This window comes from Camponotus floridanus, unplaced genomic scaffold (assembly GCF_003227725.1).
Source record: "Camponotus floridanus strain SB8 unplaced genomic scaffold, Cflo_v7.5 scaffold35, whole genome shotgun sequence".
Lineage (NCBI taxonomy): Eukaryota > Metazoa > Arthropoda > Insecta > Hymenoptera > Formicidae > Camponotus > Camponotus floridanus.
In genome coordinates this window covers 1021999-1036832 of record NW_020229492.1, presented here as the reverse complement: position 1 = coordinate 1036832, position 14834 = coordinate 1021999, and the positions used below count along the sequence as shown (strand labels likewise).

Below are 14834 nucleotides of genomic sequence, written 5' to 3'. Positions count from 1 at the left end.
AATGGAAATGAAAATGCATTTCGATGGCCCGGAAATCTATTGAAAATTTATCAGGACATTTTTTTCTGAAACGGAAGTCATTTGTCTGAAGACGCCATGAAGACGCCATGTTGTCCTATCAACCGTTGTGGACAGAACGACCGGTCGTTGCACTCGTAAATATATAAAATGCAATTCTCCACGAGCGCAGAGTCCGGCGGAATCGCACGAGAACAATTTTACCGCTTTATGACTCCTTCCCCTTTCGCCGACGCGGGTTACCGCATAAAAAAAGAGAGGAAATAAAAATTCGGAAAGCTAAAAAAAGAGCGCGGAGCACGACTCGCTGGACCGAAACCTCGCATCGGCAGTCGACTTTCACTATTCGCACAAGGTTGATCGGCTCTCGTGCGTCGAAATTCACGCGCGCAGATAAGCGAAATGAAAAATAAAAAAGAGATAAAAGTAGAAAAACCGGAAATCAAATTGCGCCCGGAATGTTGGAATCCAGTATGGCAACCCGATTGCGTGCGAGGAACGCTGTGAAACAACGCGAACGTGATGTAACGTCATTAACACGGACTTAGTATCGGGAAACTGCGTGACCTGTTCTCTCCTGCAAAATTGATTTACCATGTTTTTTTATAGACTTGTCAACGTCGCGTCGAGTTGAAGTAAAAATAACCGATTAACTGAATATATATATATATAATTTTTTTGCGTGTTAACCAAGTTCGGTACCGTCGTATAAAAATTACAGAGACCTTCATTAATAAGCGCTTGTTCTCTCTGACAATAATTTGCTTAACACGCAAAAATTATATATATATATATATACACAGGGTGTTTCATAAATGATGGACAAAATTTCAGGAATGGATTCTTCATGCTTAAAGAAGAGAAAAAAAGTTAATCAACATAGGTCCGGAAATGATTAGTTTTTGAGTTATTAAGATTTTTGTAACAAAATTTTGTCTCATTTCTCGTCTTAAAAATCCTTTCACAGGCATCAACAATGTTTTTCAAGTTTAGCGGCCTGAAAAACATTCTTGATACTTGTAAAAAGACTTTTAAGATGAGAAATGAGACAAAATTTTGTATTACAAAAATCTTAATAACTCAAAAACTAATCATTTCCGGACCTATGTTGATTAAGGATGTTTTGTACCTATCTTCAAAATATGGAGAATTTAATGAAAATTGTACAGAATGTCCTTACATATGTTTAGAATCTTCGGTACAATTTTTAAATCGATTCACTAAAGCGTTTACAAGTTATAAGGATTTTAATTTGCATCGAATTAACATATGTTCTTATAGGAAACGTATAACCACGTCGATTGAAATGACAAAAACACATGGAAATAATATTCAGAATTTAAAATTTGCAGAATTTAAAATTTGCAAAAGTTTAGTTACAGAGGAAATATTTGGTCAAATAATATTATACAAGTACTAACTGGTTAAAAAGATATTAAATATAATTCAATAAAGTTAGCCATGTATCTGTCATAAGGCGAAATTCTCTGCCAAAAGTTAATCATTTCGATTAAGGATGTTTTATACCTATTTTCAAAATATGGAGAATTTAATAAAAATTGTACAGAATGTCCTTACATGTTTAGAATCTTCAGTACAATTTTTAAATCGATTCACTAAAGCGTTTACAAGTTATAAGGATTTTAATTTGCATCGAATTAACATATGTTCTTATAGGAAACGTATAACCACGTCGATTCAAATGACGAAAACACATGGAAATAATATTCAGAATTTGTTTAAAATTTGCAAAAGTTTAGATACAGAGGAAATATTTGGTTAAATAATATTATACTAGTACTAACTGGTTAAAAAGATATTAAATATAATTCAATAAAGTTAGCCATGTATTTGTCACAAGGCGAAATTCTCTGCCAAAAGTTAATCATTTCGATTAACAAAATTCGGAATATTTCAGTAAAAATGCAATAAATATTAAAAAATACATCTCTGATTAAATTGTAATATTCCACACAATTTCTTACTCAAAAGACACTTACCCAAAAGTGGATATATTCGTCAATATTGATTTTTAGCTACTTTTTGCTGGGATTATACAAAACATCCTTAACTTTTTTTTCTTTTCTAAGCATGAGGAATCCATTCCTAAAATTTTGCCCACTTATGAAACACCCTGTATATTCAATTAAATAGTTATTTTTACTTTAACTCGGTAACGTTGACAAGTCTATAAAAAACCGTGGTGAATCAATTTTGTAGGAGAATCGACCGTGGATTTTCCGATACAACTAAGCTCGGTGTGCTAATAACGTCACGAGAGAATATACTAAAGATACGCTTATTGGATTGCAAACTTACATTCGAATCATTGGCGTAATCATGACGTTCTATTCGCGGTGGCAACCAAGACATTAGCTTCTTGATGGATTACTCGGTCGGAAACACGCCGATATAATCGCCATTAGTCTCTAATCTTTTCCAATCTTCCACACTTGGAAAGAAGACTGATGTAACATTATCGAAGCCGAGAGTGCGCGATTCTCTCTCTACCTAAAAACGACAAGAAAAATGTTCATAACTGGGAAATATACGATTGCGCGATCGATAAATCGATCGAATTGCAGAGGATCTGGATACGAGTTTCCGAATCCGAGCAGCGGGATATTCGCGGAATCTTCGAAGCGCGACGCACGCCGATCATATCGTCGGAATAACCGGGCGCGAGGCGGAAATCGAAAGCTCTCTCCCCTTGTCTTGGATGGGATATAAACGATGTCGACGAGAGGAGAGAGAGGAGAATCCATCCCGCGATCCAAGCGCGTAGTCGATTCATCCGCGTGTCGGAACGAGAGGCAAAAGTTTGCCCGTAAGTTGTTAAAGCGAATGATAACAATGCCCGAGTTGGCACTCCGCGTCGGGGAGAAGCTCAGGCAGCTCCCATAAATCCGGAGCAGTCACGGCCACGCGCTCGTAGACGAACTATTTTCAGCCTCCGTGAAAAAAAAAAAAACTTGCGCGGAATATTGTTGGAATTATGGTTCATGAAAATCATAACCGGGACTCGCGACGAAAATACACGTTTGTCCGAGAGATCCATGCGATTGCATTCGGCTTTTCTCTCGATTTTTCCCGAGATTATCTCGGGGATGAATTTTACGTACCGACAAAAATCGTATGATTTTTTATTGTACCAACAAGACGTATATGATTGAAGGCATTTTGGTTAAATCAAACAAGAATTTCTAGTTATCGTAATATAAGACTCGATTTTTAACTAGAACGTTTAATAGATTTTACTACAAGGCAAGCAGATTTTTTTCTCAGTGTTGTATTGAGGAATTAATTATTTAATTCTTTAACAAATTGGCGAAAATTTTGAGAACTTTGTCAGTACTTTACGTATTACACACATTTATTGTACTCGTCTCTCTCTTTTTCTCTCTGTCATCTATATTAAATATTAAATTTTTCGTTCTTTTCAAGATTTCATCTATAATAGTCAAATCTTCAAGTAGAAAACAAAACATTTTATTGAAATAATTTAGACTTTAATTGCTTGTATGATAAAAAATAATGTAATACTTTATTAATATTCGACACTGAGAAAAATCGTTTGATTGTACCAACAAGACGTATATGATTGAAGGCATTTTGATTAAATCAAACAAGAATTTCTAGTTATCACAATAAGACTCAATTTTTTATAACTAGAACGTTTGATAGATTTTATTATAAGGATTTGATTAGTATTTTCTGATTGGATCTATCAAATTTCTTGTTAGATTAATTTCTTTGCTTGCTTCTTAACTTAACTCTATATTCAATATTTGCCATGAAATGTATATAAAGAACTAGTATTAACATTAAATTCAAAGTATATTTTTCTTCTCTTACAAGCAGTAGTGCCAGAAAGAGGACGCTAGATCTCTCTGATTGTGTGTGTTTGGGCTGCATTCTCTTCTTGCATCACTGTTTATCAGTTTAATTTCAAACAAACTGAACTTAAAATAATTTATTCAATAATCTGAATTGAATTCATCCAATAATCTTGTTGAAATTCAGAATATTAAACAGACTTTTGAGATTAGATGGAAAAAATTTTAGACAACTTGGTGCTGGCAAGTTTAGTATTATTAACCAGAAAATTTGGTAAATTTAACAAAAAGAAATTAATCAGATTCATCTGGTAATTCTTACAAGAATTCTGGTTCGTCCATTTTCAACAGACATACTCTCTAAAAGTGAATCAGTGAAAATATCACATTTAAACAGTAAAATATGATTTCACTGAGAATCAGTGAGTATTTTACTGATCTTCAGTGGAAACGCTTATTTTTTTGTTATTTTTATCTCATATCTCACTCATTATGGTCAGTTAAAATAAAATTCACTGTAAAACTAGTAATCGCTAGTTCGTTCGTTTGTCGCTATCTCTCTCGTATTTAATTTTAGTCATAAGAATTATTTAAAGTTTGCAAAGAGCAAAATTTAAAATTAGAAGTATTATTTCGATTTAATTTCTGATACAATCTCACTCAACAGAGACGCTTCAGATATTAAATCGATCTTTATAAGTCGGACAAATAAATGTCTGGCGACTTAATGAAAATTATTCGTTCGTTATCTATTTAAAATAACAAGTTCAATATCCATGTAATATAAATAAAATAAAATTTTTAATATAATAAATATTTAGTAAATATAAATAAAATTTTTAATTTCATATGAAATAGATAAAGAGATGAATTGTAGCTTAATATTACTGACAATAATGAAAGAAATATTACTGATATTGAGAAATATTACTGATTGAAACAATCAAAATTATTAACTCATTCTTTCAACAAAATATCACTGATTTACAGTACTTATAACTGCTGTCATCAGTGACTATTTACTATTTTTCAGTGATAATACACTGATTCACTTTTAGAGAGTACTGATTGAATATATCAGAATTCAAATTAATGCAACCAGATTTTTTTCTCAATGCGAGACGTTGAAAATTATAAATAATGGAGAAACGATTTTTGTAAAAATGACAGGCACGATATTTGCGCTCCTTCGTCTCTCTTGTCCAAATATTGATTTCTCCGAAACGTTCTCGTGTATCACGAGCAGAGATGGAGTTGTTACATGTCAAAATTCGCGCTATTAAATAATTTGAAACGCAGAGCTCTCTGTTTCTATTGCGGCAATTAATTCTTGTCTTATAGCAAATATTACTACTATAGTGATACATACACATATATACACTACTCCGGGCTAATAATAATTGCTGAGACGTATTGTTGCTCGTGGCGATTTGTTGCGGGAGGTAAGATCTATTATATCTCCGCATCTTCCGTTGCTTCTTGCGACATCGTCGACCAGATCCCATCAATTCGTACGTAACTTTATAAGTAGGTGGAGATAGGAATATAGAGCCGAGAGACAAGAATATGCGGTAAAATTTATCTTTGTAACATACGCAATACACCTCTGTCAGAGTCTTTCGAGACTTTTACGTAAGAGTCAATTATGTGATAAAATATACGTACACATTGCGGTGTTAATTATATGGGTTTTACGATCGTGCATGTAACATTGTAGCGAGCACGTCAAAACAAATAAACGAGGCTAACCGAAATAAGTAGATGTTAGTAGAAGTTATGATATGTCTGTGCAAATTCCGATGCCAGCGAGAGAAAATTACGAGAAACGCGAGGGGTAAATCAGGAAAAACGAAAACGTCTTCCGAGAGAGGGCTTTTTGGCAGCGAAGGACGATGCCTTCATCTCGTTGTTGATTCCAACGTCTCGCGTCGAGACGTTGAAATCTTTTTAACGACACGACTGGAATAGGTCGCGTGAAGACGAGATGTTCAGAAATGGATACGAAATAGTATTTTAAATGAAAAATAGATAGATTTTTATATAAACGCTATTGAAATTCTAATTTATTAAATTTTAAATTAAAGAAAAATAACTTTCATATTGATTTTTGCATGATGATTTAATGGTCAGAAATAATTATTTCAAATATGTATTTCTCGTTAAAAAATTCACAAGTGTTTTCGACTAACTGTAAGATAATAATTTCCTCTCATTTTATTTATTATATAAATAGTAGCATTTAAACATACTGTTTTTTTCACGAATCCATATTAATTCTATCGTATCAATCATTTGTACGCTTTCTTACGGCTACGAGTATGTCTTATCAATGTTGCAATTTTCCTTGCATGATACTAGAAATAATATTAAAAATCCGAGAAATGAAATATTTGAAATATCCCAATGAGTCTGGACATTTTACGCATTAATTCCCATAAGAATTTTTCTAATACCGCTTTATTATTTCAATCAATAATTGCAAACAATGCATTTCGAATAAATATTCCTTCTCGTAGCTACATAACAACGTCGCGAAGAAATAAACATTTCAAAACAATATTTGATTTATTAACGATACACTCACGTGTTAGCTTCAATAGTTGGGCATTTGAAGCGTGGCCATTACTGCGGAACATAGTACAGAAATAGTCGAATATAACGGACCAAAGGAGATAGCCCGGCGCTCATCTTCTCCAAGACGCGGGACAAACGGACCGCATGTGCGATACGCACAACATACATACCTTCCGCTCGCGGAACCGCAGCAACGCATGACGGCGGCGATAATTATAAACCGACGAGACGAGGGCGCAGCCACGGTCCGACAAAAGGGAGTCCTATGTTCCTATTTTATCCCCGCGGAAGAAATTTCTTTCGGGTCACCGAGCTACGCTCGGCGTCTCTAGCTAATACGACTTAATAAATCGCCCAACATAAATCACCGCGGCTGACAGAGTCTCGCGAAAACGCGCGCCCTTTTGCTCTTAATGCTCGCGGCGGATTTAATCGACGCCCCCCCGCGGATTATTCGCATTCGAAGGGGCAAGACGAGAAGAATCGACGAGCGGGCGCGATATCGTTTAACGCACTGAGAAAAAAATCTGGTTGCATTAATTAGAATTCTGGTAGATTCAAACAGTATGTCTGGAAAATGGACGAACCAGAATTCTTGTTGGAATTATCAGATGAATCTGATTAATTTCTTCCAATTAAATTTATCAAATTTTCTGGTTAATAATAGTAAACTCGCCACCAAGTCGTCTAAAATTTTTTCCATCTAATCTCAAAAGTCTGTTTAATATTCTGAATTCCAACAAGATTATTGGATAAATTCAATCCAGATTATTGAATAAATTATTTTTAATTTAGTTTGGAAATTAAACTGATAAACAGTCATGCAAGAAGAGGATGCAGCTCAAACACACAATCAGAAAGCTAGCGTCCTCTTTCTGGCACTACTGCTCGTAAGAAAAAAAATACTTTGGATTTAATGTTAATACTAGTTCTTTATATACATTTCATGGCAAATATTGAATACGAGTTAAGTTAAGAAGCAAGCAAAGAAATTAATATAACAAGAAATTTAATAGATCCAACCAGAAAATACTAATCAAATCATTATAATAAAATCTATTAAACGTTCTAATTATAAAAATCGAGTCTTATCATGATAACTAGAAATTCTTGTTTGATTTAATCAAAATGCCTTCAATCATATACGTCTTGTTGATACAATCAATGGATTTTTCTTAGTGTATGATTGAAGGCATTTTGGTTAAATCAAACAAGAATTTCTAGTTATCATGATAAGACTCGATTTTTTATATCTAGAATGTTTAATAGATTTTACTATAAGGATTTGGTTAGTTTCTTGTTAAACAAATTTCTTGTTATATTAATTTCTTTGTTTGCTTCTTAACTTAACTCGTATTCAATATTTGCCATGAAATATATATAAAAAACTAGTATTAATATTAAATTCACACAGAGAAAAATATCATTCTACAGCCAGGAAAAGCGATTACTCAGTTTATTTTTCTTTTTTTAAGTAATAGTTTTCTTCAACAAAGAATATATTTTTGATAATAATCTTAAAATATACTCATCACAAGTGTTAACAGGAAGAAATTAATCAGATTCATCTGGTAATTCCTACAAGAATTCTGGTTCGTCCATTTTCCAACAGACATACTGGTTGAATCTACCAGAATTCTAATTAATGCAACCAGATTTTTTTCTCAGTGCGCGAATTAAAAATTCAGAATTGATAAATTCAAATTTTTTAAATTTAAATTTGTTAGAAAAATAATTTATCACGATATGAAAAAAAATTTTGTAAGAGACTAGCATTTAAAGATTAAAAAATAATCGCAAAATTTATATTCTCAAAGTACTTTCATTGATAAATTTAAAATACTCTATATTTTAAAATTAAGTATATTATTACACATACTATTAAGAATTCCTATAAATTAAATTCAATAAATTTTAAAATATTAAAGCGTGTGATAAATATTATTAAACTAATCATATATTGATTAATCATGTATTAATTATTAACCAGAAAATTTGGTAAATTTAACAGGAAGAAATTAATCAGATTCATCTGATAATTCCTACAAGAATTCTGGTTTGTCCATTTTCCAACAGACATACTGGTTGAATCTGACCAGAATTCCAATTAATCCAACCAGATTTTTTTCTCAGTGCGTATCACGTATTAACGTATTCGACCGCATCGCGAGGACAGAAACAACATTTGGACCGTAATAAAATAATTTGTTTACCACGCGAGCGCGGAATTCGCGCTGGTTGGCGTAATTTCGGCGACGCGGCCGCAACACAATGAGCACATGCATACATCAAACAGTAATGCGATGTAAACGCACACGCGTATGCGCGCGAGCGCGATGCAATAACGCGCGTGCGACAATGGTTAGAGCGTAAATATAGTAATCGTCCAATTATATAATGCGAGTCCGGCAGGTATAGAGCGATAAATTCGAAATTCTTCCCCGCGGACATCAATCGCAGTCAGATTGCGTCGCGCCTACGCGTCGGACCATCTAAACTGATTTAGGATAAAGGGGAGGAAGGATATTCCCACGGAAATGCACGCGATCTCTGTCCCATCGTGGATCGTAAATCAGCTCGTCCCATCGCATTCCTTTACGCGTTACGCTCGTGTGACACTCGTGCCAAATGTATTCGCTTTGGATTTTCGCGAGATTCGGCAGCGAGCTTCTCTCGCTATCGTTTCTTCTCGTGTTCCCCGGCTTCCACGGATCTCGTTTTACGAAAATTACGAACGAAAGCAAGCTCTATCGCGCATATCGGATAAAAGGATTACGTTCTAATTTCATGCTACATAATTAACATCTTCGCACACATACACAGATGCATCACTGGATTAATAATGAACATATGAACCATGTAAAGATTAAGCTGCGCCTGCATACATAAAGCGTACATTAAACGAAATAAGATCGCGTCTATCAAACCAAGGATAGACAAGTTAGCGTATGATCGAATAAATTAAAGGAAGTGAAATTCATTAATGTAATGAGACACGAAACGTATAGAAGAGAGCCTATATAGCAGAAGTATATTTGAACAAATCTATCGCATAAAGTTACTGGAGCGCAGGCGATATAAAGGAAAGAACTATTCCAAGTAGTCGTTTCTGAAATATGTAACCTAATGGTCTTCCGGTTGGATGCGTTTATGTTCGTGAGAATGACAAGTTTCGTCGATGACATTCCCCGGCGAACAATCTCTGCTGCCAAGTTGCGCTTGAGACCCGTGAAGGAACTGCCATTTTCGCAATGGACCATTTGCTCTCTTCCTCGGTTAAAATATTATTATAAATAATAATATTTTAACCGGTTAAAATCTTTTTAATAATATTATTTTATTTTTATTATTATTAATAATATTATTAATAATATTTTATTTTTAAAATATTATTAATAATATTATTAATAATATTTTAACCGGTTAAAATATTATTAATAATATTATTAATAATAATAAAAATAAAATATTATTAATAATATTATTAATAATAATAAAAATAAAATAATATTATTAAAATATTATTAATAATATTATTTTATTAATAAAATATTATTATTAAATATTATAAAATATTATAAAATAAATATTATTATTAATAAATATTATAAAATATTATTAATAATATTATTTTCTATATTATATAATAATATATTCTATAATAATATATTCTATATTATATAATAATATTTTATTTTTATTATAAATAATAATAATATTTTAACCGGTTAAAATATTATTAATAATATTATTAATGATAATATTTTATTTTTATTATTAATAATAATATTTTAACCGGTTAAAATATTATTAATAATAATATTTTATTTTTATTAATAATAATAATATTTTAACCGGTTAAAATATTATTATAAATAATAATAACTGTCGAATTGTCGGTGAATACACGTGTCTACGCACGTGCTCGTAACATCTTCCCGAAAATCCCTCAAAAATTTCTCTGCTTTTTATGCTGCCCTGCGTCATATGCTAAATCGAGTCACGTATTCATGTAAACTCAGGATATGCTTAATCCGTCGCGACCTTTCTCTGCTTATCTTCAATGCCACGTTCCCTCCCTCGCCTCGCCCCCTCTCCCCTATTTCGCGAACCGCAGAGATTGAATCTCTTTCGCCACGGGGTGTCGACGCGATGCGCCAAAATTAGCAGGTGCAGTGCCCCACATAAACATTTTAATGCCCGATGATGCTCGAGTTTTCTCTCTCAAGGACGCCGAAGAGTCTGACCGATCGAAAATTCGATAATTTCATAATTTGATCAACTCCCGATGGAGCTTCCAATAATTGAGATCGCAGCCAATTTCAACTTTCATGGAAACAATTGCAGAAAGTTGCCACCTTTTTTTTTAATAATATCAACTGTCGTCAACTTTTTAATCATTTGTCTTACATTGTTGCCTCGCAGCGACGAAACGTGTGATTGAGGGTGTGATCTTTGGTGATCCGCGGCTTGGTATCTACAGTTGAAAAGTTACGATTCAATACTCGAAGTAGGGAGCTTAGGGTTTCCGCGGCTCAAGATGGATTCCGAACTACTCAAGCACGGCGGGATACGTATATCACCTAAGAAAATCCAGAGGCGACGGCTGGCACGCGAACGTGACCTTGCTAGATGTGTCTAACGGGTTCTCTCCTCCCTTATCCGCGTTAGATGGAGATAGTTATCTAAACATAGTCGTTGAACGCGATTTGTGGACGGATATTACGGTCATCGCTCAGCTTTAAGCGTTATCATTGATCGTTCCGACAGTCGCATCTTCTGATCGGAATCTCGAGACAAGAAGAAATCGAGAGACCCATTAAAATGGCCGTGCGCGCCATTATTCTCTGAATAAAAAATATTGGAGTAATAATAGAGATCGCCGACTTCTCTCGTTTTTCTCCTCTTCCTCTTTTTGTTAGCGACGCGTTCCGAAATGTTACATACACAGAAAAAATAGGACATTCTTGTTTTGAAAATATATTTAATTTTAACATGAAAATATTGAGATGAAATTATATTGCGTTAATTACAGAAAAATATAATTGCTTACTTGAATGAAGTCATTTTATATAGTTGACTCGAGAAAAATATATTCTTATGATTTAAGATTTAATCTTCTTGAATAGATAAAAAACATTGTTAGATAGAAAATAACATTTTTAAATCAAAGATTATAATTTTCTTAAGGTAGAATTAAATAATTATATATTCTTGTAGTGACAATTACAATATTAAAGTAAGACGTAATATTATTGAAATTTAAAATTATTAAATTCTTCTAAGAAAATTATAAATTGCTGCATATATACAAAACAATGAATTAGTTAGCGTTAGTTTAAGGATGTTTTGTACCTATTTTCAAAATATTGAGAATTTAATAAAAATTGTACAGAATGTCCTTACATGTGTTTAGAATCTTCAGTACAATTTTTAAATCGATTCACTAAAGCGTTCACAAGTTATAAGGATTTTAATTTGCACCGAATTAACATGTGTTCTTATGGGAAACGTATAACCACGTCGATTCAAATGACAAAAACACATGGAAATAATATTCAGAATTTAAAATTTGCAGAATTTAAAATTTGCAAAAGTTTAGTTACAGAGGAAATATTTGGTCAAATAATATTATACAAGTACTAACTGGTTAAAAAGATATTAAATATAATTCAATGAAGTTAGCCATGTATCTGTCACAAGGCGAAATTCTCTGCCAAAAGTTAATCATTTCGATTAAGGATGTTTTATACCTATTTTCAAAATATTGAGAATTTAATAAAAATTGTACAGAATGTCCTTACATGTTTAGAATCTTCAGTACAATTTTTAAATCGATTCACTAAAGCGTTCACAAGTTATAAGGATTTTAATTTGCATCGAATTAACATGTGTTCTTATGAGAAACGTATAACCACGTCGATTCAAATGACGAAAACACGTGGAAATAATATTCAGAATTTGTTTAAAATTTGCAAAAGTTTAGATACAGAGGAAATATTTGGCCAAATAATATTATACAAGTACTAACTGGTTAAAAAGATATTAAATATAATTCAATGAAGTTAGCCATGTATCTGTCACAAGGCGAAATTCTCTGCCAAAAGTTAATCATTTCGATTAACAAAATTCGCAATATTTCAGTAAAAACGCAATAAATATTAAAAAATACATCTCTGCACTGTAGCTAAGATCATATTGGAATATTACACGTAATTTCTCATACTCAAAATACACCAAAAGTGGACATATTCGTAAATATTGATTTTTAGCTACTTTTGCTGGGATTTGTACATACGAAACATCCTTAAGTATATAAGTTTTGATTTGACATTTATTTTTTTCTGTGTAGTTGATATTTCAATGTGAAGTATCATCCATCATTCCTGCGGAATCAATCGCGAGATTTTCGTCCTTCTAAGCAGGATTAATTAACCTTCAATTTCGCGAACGGTATCACGTCATTTCGTCGCATGTATAGAACTTATTTTAGAAATTGTGACGCGCTTTACCCGACACACGCAAAGTGTGACTTATGCATAATTTAGCGAGAGCGTATTATTCATGAGGTGCAGAAAGGTGGTAATAAACTGCACGGCTCGATATAAACACAGATGTATTTGTCATTAACCCTTTCAAATGGCCTCTTCGCGCCTTAATATCACTATCGTCCCGGAAGGATTAAAAGCACATTACAACGAAACCAAGCGTTTCTTTAGCCATTAGAGATCGTGTAGATCCGGTAGAGGGAACAAAAAAATGGAGTCAACAGACCGTTTTTTCAGAGCAGGACAGGCTGTAAAAACTTAACAAAGTGACCGAAAGCCTCCCCGCCGATATTGCTCGTCGCGTTGAACCAGCCAATTTCCACTTTTTCCCGAATGCGATTGCATTCACGCGCGCGTGCTGTTTCAAGCCTCGTCCAAAAATCGCGCGTGAACTATCATCGGTACATCGTGTCGCCCAACAATGCGAGAAACACGAAAACACGAGACTGTATGACATTTAGTTGTGCGAATGCAGACGGAATTGTCTGCGAATAAGTCCGCGCCTGTGCAATTTATCGAGTTTCATCGCGAAAAAAAAAAAAAAATAAACAGATCGAACGCTCCCTCGAATTAAATAGTCGTATAATTAATTACAGGTGAATTGCGACAGGTGCGTACGTATCCCATTTTGGTGTCCACGGCGCGGACTAAAATTGTGTTATTTACGATTGTCGTGCGCAGCCTTATTGAACGACAAGAAAAGCACTCTTTACTGGCCACGCGCGCTTTACCGGCCACTAAATAATCTATTTCTCTCGCGTTTATACGCGCCGAAGCCCGGTGTGCGTGTGCCTCTAAAGACGAGACACTGTGCGTCTCTTCACGGACCTAAAACCCGAAATAAACCACAGCTGGAGCTCCCTAGATCCCTCCCTTGCTGCCATTAACAACGCTTTTATTGATCCATTGCCCGCCAATATTTCATCGTAGCGCAAAGATATTCGAAAAATTTCGCATAAATGTCGTAAACGCGAATTATGCACCCCACCCCTCTTGGCATTGATATACATAATCTTGAGTTAGTTAATCATCTTTACTGTCACGTCGGTCGCGCGGAGGAAGCGAAGATAATGAAAATACCTCGGACTAGGTCAGAGTCAATTTTCTCTCTTCCTATCGAAAACTTCTATTCGAGTGAAAAAAGTTTAAATCAATAATACGTTAATATATGATAATATACGCTGACGTATATTTATTTCGCCATGGATTATCGAGGGCACGTGTATAGAAATATACCGTGATTTACGACCCGATAGTCGAGCGGGCAAACTCGAGGCATGATATTTCATAACTAAGCGATTCTCGAAGCCACGAGGTGAGTTAATTTCATTTTAAAAGCAAACTAAATCAAGACGACATACCTATCGTCGCTTGCTGATTGAAAGAGAAGACGATATACAGGGTGTTTCAGATCACCCATTTAAATACTAGAGAAGTGGCTATTTCAAAAAAGTAAAAACATTTTCTTTATAAATCGGGTGCGCTCTACTCGAATGGTGATATTTTCAACTTCTGGTTCCGGCCGGAAATAGGCGATTCAGACCGGAAGTGTATTTTTTTTAAATGAAACCTCCTATTTTTCCTTGCATATTCTTGTAGCTTACCTCGAGAGCTTTCTAAAACACTACAATAAATTATTTTTCCATCAAGTACTTTTCGAGTTATGAGGCTTGAAAAATCATTTCTTAATTTTACATAAACCATAAAATATCTATTAAATATTTATTTTTCGATTATCTTACTTTAATACTTTTATGTACAAAATAATGAAAAGAATCAATTAGTGTAAAGAAAACATACAGTTGTTTTTAAGAAAAAATATGGAATTGTTAATTGCAAATTATATATTTTTTCTTAA

General features: G+C 33.6%; 1 protein-coding gene across 1 annotated transcript in view; it reads right to left on the bottom strand.

Annotated features, from left to right (window-relative positions):
- Positions 1–2348: 2348 nt before the first annotated feature.
- Positions 2349–14834, bottom strand: part of LOC105258729 — a 35865-nt gene continuing 23379 nt past the window's right edge. Inside the window, exon 3 of the mRNA XM_025410797.1 lies at positions 2349–2529. Coding sequence (XP_025266582.1) covers positions 2407–2529 — 123 coding nt within the window. The 3' untranslated portion in view covers positions 2349–2406. The remainder of the gene's footprint in view (positions 2530–14834) is intronic.